At 40.7% G+C, this 11,522-nt stretch overlaps 1 protein-coding gene across 1 annotated transcript; it reads right to left on the reverse strand.

Annotated features, from left to right (window-relative positions):
- Nucleotides 1-677: 677 nt before the first annotated feature.
- Nucleotides 678-8,851, reverse strand: LOC124290280. Its single transcript, XM_046726992.1, has 2 exons — nucleotides 8,846-8,851; nucleotides 678-1,526 (listed from the first exon to the last, which is right to left on the reverse strand). Exons 1-2 carry the CDS (start codon nucleotides 8,849-8,851, stop codon nucleotides 678-680), a joined length of 855 nt encoding a protein of 284 aa, XP_046582948.1.
- Nucleotides 8,852-11,522: the final 2,671 nt, after the last annotated feature.

Raw genomic sequence — 11,522 nt, forward strand, 5'->3', positions numbered from 1 at the left:
GGTCCCCTCTGTATTGTTTACTGTGAAAGACGTATTGGTATATATTTGCAATTAATAAGTTTCAGGGATTGTTCTAGAAACATAGGCTTCTCTCCCGCCTTGAGCTCCCACTCCGTGATGTAGGTGAAATACAACTCACTCATTCACTCACTCAATCACCCCACTTACTCACCCAACAACCCACCCACTCACTCACCCACTCACACACCCACATACTCACACGCCCACCCACCCACCCACTCTTAACCACTCACCTCAACCACACTCACTCACTCAACCACTCACCACACAAACCCACCCACTCACTCACTCACCCACATTCTCACACACCCACTCACTCACACTCACACACACACACACTCACTCACCCACAAACCCTTCCACTCACTCGTCCACTCACTCACTCAACCACTCAGCCACACACACACATCTCTTAAGAACCCCTCAGCCCCCTTTTTAAATATCTGAACAATTATTGCTGTGCATGCTCTTGTATTTCTTGGTTGCTCTCTGCATATTTTTTTCACTTGTTCTCTTTATCCGATTTGTGCTTGCTGTCTACATGATGTTTATGCTTGCTCCCTCTATCTGTTTCGTGCTTGTTCGCTCTTTCCTCTCTGTGCTTGCTCTCAGTGTCCAGTTTGTGCTTGCTGTCTCAATTCGTTTCGTGCTTGCTCCTACATTAGTTTTCTGCTTGCTCTCTGTATCCGTTTTGTGATTTCTCCCAATTGTGATTTTGTTCTTGCTCTGTACATCCGGGTTCTAGTTTTGTTCTTGCTCTGTACATCCGGTTTGTGCCTGCCTCCTACATTAGTTTTGTTCTTGCTCTGTACATCCGGGTTGTGTTTGCCTCCTACATTAGTTTTGTTCTTGCTCTGTACATCCGGTTTATGCCTGCCTCCTACATTAGTTTTGTTCTTGCTCTGTACATCCGGGTTGTGGTTGCCTCCTACATTAGTTTTGTTCTTGCTCTGTACATCCGGTTTGTGCCTGCCTCCTACATTAGTTTTGTTCTTGCTCTGTACATCCGGTTTGTGTCTGCCTTCTACATTAGTTTTGTTCTTGCTCTGTACATCCGGTTTGTGCCTGCCTCCTACATTAGTTTTGTTCTTGCTCTGTACATCCGGTTTGTGTCTGCCTTCTACATTAGTTTTGTTCTTGCTCTGTACATCCGGTTTATGCCTGCCTCCTACATTAGTTTTGTTCTTGCTCTGTACATCCGGTTTGTGCTTGCCTCCTACATTAGTTTTGTTCTTGCTCTGTACATCCGGTTTGTGCTTGCCTCCTACATTAGTTTTGTTCTTGCTCTGTACATCCGGTTTGTGCTTGCCTCCTACATTAGTTTTGTTCTTGCTCTGTACATCCGGTTTGTGCCTGCCTCCTACATTAGTTTTGTTCTTGCTCTGTACATCCGGTTTGTGCCTGCCTCCTACATTAGTTTTGTTCTTGCTCTGTACATCCGGTTTGTGCCTGCCTCCTACATTAGTTTTGTTCTTGCTCTGTACATCCGGTTTGTGCCTTGCCTCCTACATTAGTTTTGTTCTTGCTCTGTACATCCGGTTTGTGCCTGCCTCCTACATTAGTTTTGTTCTTGCTCTGTACATCCGGTTTGTGCTTGCCTCCTACATTAGTTTTGTTCTTGCTCTGTACATCCGGTTTGTGCCTGCCTCCCTGTTACATCCGGTTTGGCCTTTGCCTCCTACATTAGTTTTGTTCTTGCTCTGTACATCCGGTTTGTGCTTGCCTCCATTACATTAGTTTTGTTCTTGCTCTCCTACATTAGTTTTGTTCTTGCTCTTTACATCCGGTTTGTGCCTGCCTCCTACATTAGTTTTGTTCTTGCTCTGTACATCCGGTTTGTACTTGCGGTTTTACTCAAACATTGGTTTTGTGTTTTCTCTCCACATGTTCCGTTTTGTGCTTCTGCTGTTTTCTTTTGGTTTTTATTCTCATTAAGTTGACTTTATTTACTTTTAACATCCAACCATATCCCAAAACCAGAGAGAATTTGTCCATCTTTAATCTTGTAAAAACTCTTCATTATGTTCGACAGGAATGGTAGACAGGAATGATAGATATATCCGGTGAACGGCAGTCTCAAGAAATCTGTTTTGTCTACTTGTGTTCTTCAGTGTGAGAGACAATATCAGCATTGCACACAAGTATCTCTGAAGTGCTCTCTCACGTCTAATGCCTCAACAATATGTTTTCGAGGGCAACTTGTTCACAAAATCACAACATGTCAACAATCATTTAGAGCAGTTGTTTTTGTTGTTGAATCATCTAAACACATCTCAAGTTTTATTTTACTTTCAGTAGCTAAATATATCTTAAAGATATTGAAATTTCATTTTTTCCAACTGTTGAAAACTCGGGAGAATTAGACTTGTTTTTAGTTTGCTAAAGCTATACAAACCCCAGACGCGGGGCAACCTTAGCATCAAAACGAATTTGAATCCTGTTTTTACCTGCTGAGTTAAAGCTATAATACTTTCTCACTGTAAAGTAATATTGACAGTATGTATACAAAGATCCACAGACCCTTGCTTCGAGACCAAAACAACTCAGAACCTCAAATGGACTATTGCTAAAGGCGTCGTTAAACTAAACTCACTCACTCACTCAAATGTGTAATGATCTATTCAATTAGCTATGTTTGCAGAATTATTTTAGATTGCTTTTCTGTGGCAAAGTATTTTTTTATTTAAAACATAGGCATTTGTGTAGAGAAAGAATTATATACATGAGAAACTGTCTCTGTCTAACATGTGATTATATGTTTGACGTTTAATACATACTTTTATAAAAGTGAATGAGGTTTAGTACAGTTGTTGAACTTTGAACATTTTAAATTTACTTGAATAATTAGTTTCACGATAAAACATGAAATAAAAAAAAAGTATAATATATACAATATATCAGCAGTATGAGTGAGTTTTGGTTTAGCGCCACTTTGAACTGTATTCCAAATATATCACTGCGTCTCAAGTCAATGTGAGACTGACTGACTGAGTTTGGTTTTACGCCGCATTTAGCAATATTCCAGCAACATCACGGCGGGGGACACCAGAAATGGGCTTCACACATTGTGCCCATGTGGGGATTCGAACCCGGGTCTTCGGCGTGACGAGCGAACGCTTTAACCATTAGGCTACCACACCACCCCAGTCAACGTGAGAGGAGAACCCGGCCTTACATAGTATTGTTAATGAAATTCCAACAGACAGGGAGCATGGTTTTCATAACCGGGACAATCCTGGATTCGAACCCAGAATCATAGGGTTCTAGCGTGCCTAAGGGACGCAACTCTGCATAACAAATTTCGGCGCCTCAGACGACGGGCCAACCGCTCTCGAACTCCATAAGAGTGCGCATATCAAGGCTACCATTATGAAATCCACTTTCCAGAACATTAATAAAACCGGATTCTCTTAAAACGACAGAACATGTTCTAAGCACATCTGATTCGCGGTGCATCTTTAAGTCTGACCGAATTAGAACAGTTATCTCTTGTTGAAAAGTCGTCTTCAAACAAACGGACATGTTTTCTGCTGCCTGACGTCAATGTTGCTATATCGGAGTATCTGACTCGGGCATGTCGAAAGCGGTGCCTGTCTGTATGCACGGCCCGTGTCTCTAATAGCTTGCTCGTTGTCTTGGCGAGATTACGCGAGATTAGGCAAAACTCGCTCTGGCTCCAGAAAGATCTAAATAGTTTACAGCTTTGGGAGAAATGGTAGATCCTACAATGTAATTGCGATAGGATAGTGTCCGTACGATGTTAGCCCGAGGTTTGTCGTTTTATTTATCACTCAGCGCGTTTCCTTCGGGCGAAATCGAGGAAGGATATTTCCTGTTGAATCGTAGTTTGAAGTCTTCCGTTGTCTATAGCAAACGTTTTGATAATCGGGTTGTATTGTTGTTGAACATTTTATCTTTCATGTCTGGAGGTTTTGTTTGGGGAACTGATGGTAGTGACTTCAGTTGTTTGCTGTCTACATTGTGTTCTGTTTATTCGCTACTTTGTGTTGTGTTGTGTTCAATCACTACATTCCCTTTGTGATTGTTCTCAACGTTGTGTTGTGTTCAGTCACTACATTTCTGTTATGTGTTTATTCTCAACGTTGTGTTGTGGTCAGTCTCTAAATTTTCTTGTGTTTATTCTCAACGTTGGGTTGTGTTCAGTTACTACATTTCTCTGTGTTTATTCTCAACGTTGTGTTGTTCAATCACTACATTTCTCTGTGTTTATTCTCAACGTTGTGTTGTGTTCAGTCACTATTATTCTGTTATGTGTTTATTCTCAACGTTGTGTTGTTTTCAATCACTACATTTCTCTGTGTTTATTCTCTACATTGTCTTGTGTTCAGTCACTAATTTCTCTTGTGTTTATTCTTTGCGTTGTGCTGTGTTCAGTCTTAACATTTCTGTTTTGTATTTATTCTTTTTTTTTAATTGTGTTATGTTCAATCACTATATTTCTGTTGTGTTCAATCACTACATTTCTGCTTGGTGTTTATTATTTACAGTGTTTTGTGTTCAGTCACTACTCTTCTGTTCTGTGTTCATGATTACATTTCCCTTGTGTTTATTCTCCATATTGTGTTATGTTCCGTCTCCACAATTCTCTTGTGTTTGCTCGTCCCACTGAAGACCCTGGTTCGATTTCCCACATGGGCATAATGTGTGAAGCCCATTTCTGGTGTTCCCGGCCGTGATATTGTTGGAATATTGCTAACAGCGGAGTAAAAGGTCAATCACTCACTCACCCACTGTTGTGTGTTTACTCTCTACATTGTGTTATGTATACTCTCTACATTGTTCTTTCTCTGTTTGTGTATGCTGTTTGCAATCACCGTGTGTCTGCACTCCAAGCACCTTTCTTTGTTTTGTGTCTATTCTCTATGTTCATGATGTGTTTCTTCATTTCGTGCCACCCGTGAAGGTCCGGGTTAGAACTGATCTTCAGTAACCCATGCTTGTCGTAAGAGGCGACTAACGGGATCGGATGGTAAGGCTCGCTGACTTGGTTGACACATGTCATCGGTTCCCAATTGCGCAGATCGATGCTCATGCTGTTGATCACTGGATTGTCTGGTCCAGACTCGATTATTTACAGTCCGCCGCCATATAGCTGGAATATTGCTGAGTGCGGCGTAAAACTCAACTCACCCACTCACTTATTTTGTTCCGGTTGCTCTTTATGCCCCATTGGTTATGTATTCCATCTCCATTTGCTCATTGCAGTCTTTTTGCCGATGCTCTTTGAATTCGTGCTATATTTGCTCATATCAGCCGTTTAGATAAACGCCCTATTCTTTATATCATATCACGCATCTTCTGTTCATTTGAGATTTTACTTGTTTATAATTGCTCAGTGCTCATTCACTTTCACCAAAGAGGCTATTTGCATCCAATTTTCTTAATCAGATCCTCATTTAAATCATGATGATAAACTACGGAATGTTGGGTATCCTTTATTCTCTCCCCACATCTAAAGGAACGCGTGATGAGAAAGTACGTGAAAGTAGAATGCAAACCATTTTGCTATCTTTTCTAGTGAAATAAGTCAATATTGCTTAGACAACAAATATCAGAAACTGAGTAATGTAATTATGACCGACCCAAAAGATCCTCATTTTAGAGATTATTCAATCAGCAGTAATCTTATCAATGATAAAAGACATTACATGTTACGAACGAACAGAATTACTGATCTGATCAACACTCTGTGAATGTGTTTTATTAGATAGACATCGACGGTGTATCAATACAAACTCATGTGAGCACAGTACGTTGAATATCCGACAGCGATCTGAATATACCTACCTGTTGTGTATAAAACTGTAGATATTACTTATATTCCTTTGACTGTTCATTCTGAGTTGGGCGGTGGGGTAGCCTAGTGGTTAAAGCGTTTGCTCGTTACGCCGAAGACCCAGGTTCGATTCCCCACATGGGTACAATATGTGAAGCCCGTTTCGGTGTCTTCCGTCGCGATATTACTGGAATATTGCTACAAGCGTCGTAAAAACATACTCACTCACTCACTCATGCACTAACTCACGCACTCACTCACGCTACACTGTCCATGCAGCTGGCACATACCTGTGACATTCCACTCATTGCATATACATGTTGCATAACTTTGGAATCTATAAACCTCATGTGGATGACATATCACGGTAATCAATAATGCATTTCGCAGACAAGTCAGAACCTCAAGCTACTTTCGCATTTATCAAAATATGTCCACCTTCTTATCGTGCGTTAAATCTGAAACAGGTGCCACGAAAGATGCCATTCAAGAGTGACAAACTGTCACAAACCCTGCAGCTAAGATATTCACTTTGTTCCCAGTCGCTCAGGTCGGGTCGAGGAAACATTCCCAGAATACTAGTTCTGTGAAGCGTCTTACAGTGTCTTTAATATACACAAAGAACTTATAATTAATTAAGTGCATAAAACTTCTCGTGGTTACCACGATGGAAAAGCATGCGTTTTTCTGACCCGTATGATCTTTTGACTCATAAAACGACAAAATGATTGGAATCCATGTTGATTTTATGATGATAATTGCCTATTATAAAAAAAAACAACAACTGATTTTCATACAAAACCATATCTGTACAAGTATGGCGCTGGAATTATTAATGTTGAATTATTGGTGAATGTGAACATTCAAAATGTCATTTTGCATGTCTTACACGGTCAATACCAAGTGCAACCTCCATGTGACTGTACGACAGCCAGCACTCTCCTCCTCATACCCCCTTAAAGCAGTCTATGCCATTCCTCGTGTAAAGCAGCTTCCAATTGGGCCAGGCTCTGTACAGGAGGATCCCTTTGTTGCACTCGACGACCAATCATGTTCCAGATATGCTCCAAAGGGTTGAAATCGGGGCTCACTCAATCGTGAGATATGTCAGGAGGTGCTTAACTAAGTTCTGTGTGTATATGGTTTTGGTTGTGAGCCTCTTGTATCTTGTTGACTGATTTCTATATCTGAGAAATAACTGTTGGTTATATTTGAAGGTAAGACGTATGTGAAGAAGTGTTAAAGTTTGATTTTTGTTTGTTGGTTGGTTGGTTTGTTAACCAATATTCCAACTCTATAACCTAAGGCTAAAATTCTGGAAACAAGACCAGACACTCCAGTGATTGACATCATGATCTGAGCAATAGGGACACGATGGTATCCATCAACGAAGTCAATGACCTCCTGTGGTCACTTACGACAAGCATGGGTTGCTGGAGACCACTAGTACTTTTAACCCGGATTCAGTGATCAATATCATGAGCATCGATCTACGCAAATGGGATACACTCGAGTGATTGACATGACATGTATGAAACAAATCAGCGTGACATGACATTCATAAACAAACCAGTGACATGACATGCATAAAACAAATCAGCGTGACATGACATGCATAAACAAGTCAGCGTGACATGACATGCATAAACAAGTCTGCGTGACATGACATGCAGCAACAAGTCTGCGTGACATGACATGATAAACACATCGGCGTGATATGACATGCATAAACAAATCAGCGTGACATGACATGATAAACACATCGGCGTGACATGACATGCATAAACAAATCATCGTGACATAAGATGTATGAAACAAATCAGCGTGACATGACATGCCCGAAACAAATCGGCCTGACATAACATGCATAAACAAGTCTGCGTGACATGACATGATAAACACATCGGCGTGACATGACATGCATAAACAAATCATCGTGACATAAGTTGTATGAAACAAATCGGCGTGACATGACATGCCCGAAACAAATCATGGGTTGCTGAAGATGGAGTGGTGATTACATCCGTCGTAACCATGGGGAATCTAAGATTCCAACACAGCAAATGGCGATGCAATTGAACACTTAATGCTCTTTGGCAGCATGTTTGACCTGAATAAATGTGTACGATGTTCCATTAACTCTCAGTTCTGTCCTGTTACATCACAGTATATTGAAGAAACAAATGAGAATAGGTTTGGTTGTGCGTTCTCTTCGAACAGTAGCACACAATCAAACATTCCTCGATCGATTATCAACAGCAGCTTGAAAAAGAAATGAACGTTTTCATCGACTGTTATGAGGTCAAGCCGGGTTTGGATTTTATTTAAAGTTCAAGCTAAGGTCATGAAGACCTCGATTAAAAGCTATTATTGATTTAAATTAAATCATACCGGTTTTCAAAGAAATATGAATTTCAAAGCGTTTCCAAGTTCAAAAAACGGTAGCGGAGTTCAGAATTAGTTCATGTCACATTTTATTGATGACGTTACATCAGGTTTCTTGGAGGACATTTCTCCGTGCGGAATGACGCATCTTTTCAATTTTTAGGACAGGTTCAAGGCAGTTTCTGTGATTTGATAGCTTCCATGCACTTTAATATGTTTATCACTTAATGTTCCATTGGTCCTGATGATTTTCAAACTTCGCAGCTCTCTGCCCTATCCTTTTATTGCCTTGGATAAATCGTCAATAAATATTAGTGTATTTTGCTCAGGTCGTGCGGTAACACCATGAGGTCGAATGAATCCCACAATCGGCTTCAAAGACGTAATAATGTAAAAATATACTCACAGAGAGATGCATGCGTGCTTCTGATGAAAAGTGTCTATGTCATTTTACTCACAGGAAATGGTGTGTTAGGTTGTCATCTGGTTAAAGCGTTACACCGAAGACATGTGTTATATGATAGCTTATCCCACTCACTCACTCACTCACTCACTCACCTCACCACTCACTCACTCACCCACTCACTCACTCACTCACTCACTCACTCACCCATCCACCCACCCACTCACGCACGCACTCACCTGCATACTATAGAAGGAAAAAATCTTTTTGTTACATTGCTTCTTGGTATTAAGACCATGTACTTTGAGTCTTGAACTTGTCTTGTACATATCTAATATGTTCCAACAGTTACAAATTTCCAAATTACTTTTCAAAATGTTGAATCTTAAAAATATACATACATGGATATTCTGAAATACCTTCTTATATAAAATATTTAAAACGCACCAAAAAAATCACTAAAACCACTTCCGACATCGTTGATGTCAGACTGACACTCCGCAAAGGAATTCCAGGAAGCAATTAGCCCCCAGTGTCGCCTAAATTGTGTAGTTACAATGGTAACGTGCCGAGACGTGTCAGAATTCTCCCCTTGACTCTTTACTGTACGTTTCAAATTACTTGATAGCTAAAGACGCCCTATCTGATTTCTCAGTGCCAGTGACAAACAAGTGTCTGTGGCGGTGCATATGTACCTGTATCATATTTGGCATTTCCCCTGTCAAAATGGTGATGATATGGTTATGTTCATATATTACTGTACACGTGCTGTCTTGACTCATTGTGAAAGGGAGCGGTGGGGTAGCATAGTGGTTAAATCGTTCGCTCATCACGCCGAAGGCTCGGGTTCGATTCCCCACATGGGTACAGTGTGTGAAGCCCATTTATGGCGTCCCCCGCCGTGATATTGCTGGAATATTGCTAAAAGCGGCGTAAAACTAAACTCACTCACTTATTGTGAGAGGATCAATGTCTTGACTGGACCTTCTGACGTGCTCGTCGTCAGTTTCGTCTTGATCCATGTGTTTCAGGAGCAGCGAAGTAAGTTGGGGATTGTATGGTCACAATGTGAGATAGGGCTGCCTTGCAAGTGTCCGCTTGAAATTTGCGACCCCTTGTTCTATCAGCAGCCATGTGTACGCCGCCTGTTGGGAAATACCCACTGACATCATGCATGTATTATCGCATAAAATATATCCTCATCTATGCACTATTTCTTGCTGGCGTCATTTTCAGCTACCATGAACCAGAGGTGTATGATTTGTATTGTTCGGTTGATTGGTCGGTTGTGCAACGCCGCCCTCAGCAATATTCCAGCTATAAAACGGAGGTCTGTAAATGATCGAGTCTGGACCAAACAATCCAGTGATCAACAACATGAGCATCGATCTACGCAATTGAAATACGATGATATGTGTCAACCACATCACCGAGCCAGACGACCCGAACCCGTTAGTCGCCTCTTACGACAAGCATGGGTTACTGAAGATCAGGGCGGTGGGGTAGCCTAGTGGTTAAAGCGTCCGCTCGTCACGCCGAAGACCCGGATTCGATTCCCCACATGCGCACAATGTGTGAAGCCTATTTCTGGTGTCCCCCGCCGTGATATTGCTGGAATATTGCTAAAAGCGGCGTAAAACTAAACTCACTCAGTCAGTCAGTAATGAAGATCAATTCTAACCCGGATCTTCACGGATGTATTGCATGGTTTATGTTAGCTACATCTGCAACACGGATAGTAGCCGGGGATGTCTATCACTTACTTGCCAGGCTTACTTTACTTTACTTAGCCATTTTAAGATCATTGAAATTTAGCCGATTTATAATGGAATAGGGGTCAAACAACATTAATTCACGCACCAGTAAGCTGTGATTTAAAATGTCTACTACTTTTGATTTATTTCAAGAATTGTTCCGTGTTTACGTTGACTAATGTAAATAGTTCTGTAAATACTATTAAAAAAGGAGTGGGAAGAGAACCTCCTTGTCTAACACCAGCTCATGATACAAATAGGCATTCCTGACATTACATTTGCTTGTTGAAAGATGATTTTAGCCAACATACTTAATCTCAAACGCCCTGTTCATATCGGTTATTGCAGATAAAATCCTTGTTATCGAAATATCCAAATTGAATAGCCCAAACACGTCTACACACACAGCGGGCGGTGGCGATGGAAAGAGATATTTCCTAATTGTTTATTTACATTTTAATTCGCGTGGGTCTGATATGATGCTGCGTTACAAGAACCCCTGCACAGTTATCTCTTACCTGCCTACACAGGTGACTATGTTCTACCTGTCTCTGGGGAAAAGGTGAACATTAAAGATACAGTTACCGTTAACTCGACTGTAGTAACTTAGAAAATGTGAACTGGGGCTGAAACGAGTTCTGATTGAGATTACATTGATCAAATTGGGTTTCAAAGGTCAACACACGGGATATGACAATAAAATAGTCACAAAATACTAGCACAAAAGAAAACACAAATTGAAAGCACCCTTGGAAATGGTAAAAACAGAACTATAGTGTTAATGTGTCGAAGAGGTTATCCGAATTTATTTCATACAAACCATTTTCACTGCTGTTTAATGGTTTACCTATAGGTTATATTGACGAAGTACAACCGCCAATAGTTGATTAATCGTGGATATAACCAAAACTAACTTTGGTTGCTAGCCCATGTTTATATTATGTTGTTTATTGGCAGTTTAACATTTTACATGCTTTCTGACCAGTTTAAAATGTGATAATCTAGTTGCATGTAACACTGTCCTTTGACGATATGATTTTATACGGTTTGAATATATTTGATATTGACGTGGAATTTTCTCTCATCACAGTTAGGCTGAGATATTGCCGATAAATTTGCACGCTCACTCACTCACTCACTCACTCACTATACGTATTCACTT

The sequence above is a fragment of the Haliotis rubra genome, unplaced genomic scaffold (assembly GCF_003918875.1).
Source record: "Haliotis rubra isolate DU_JTF1 unplaced genomic scaffold, ASM391887v1 Scf460, whole genome shotgun sequence".
Taxonomy (NCBI): domain Eukaryota; kingdom Metazoa; phylum Mollusca; class Gastropoda; order Lepetellida; family Haliotidae; genus Haliotis; species Haliotis rubra.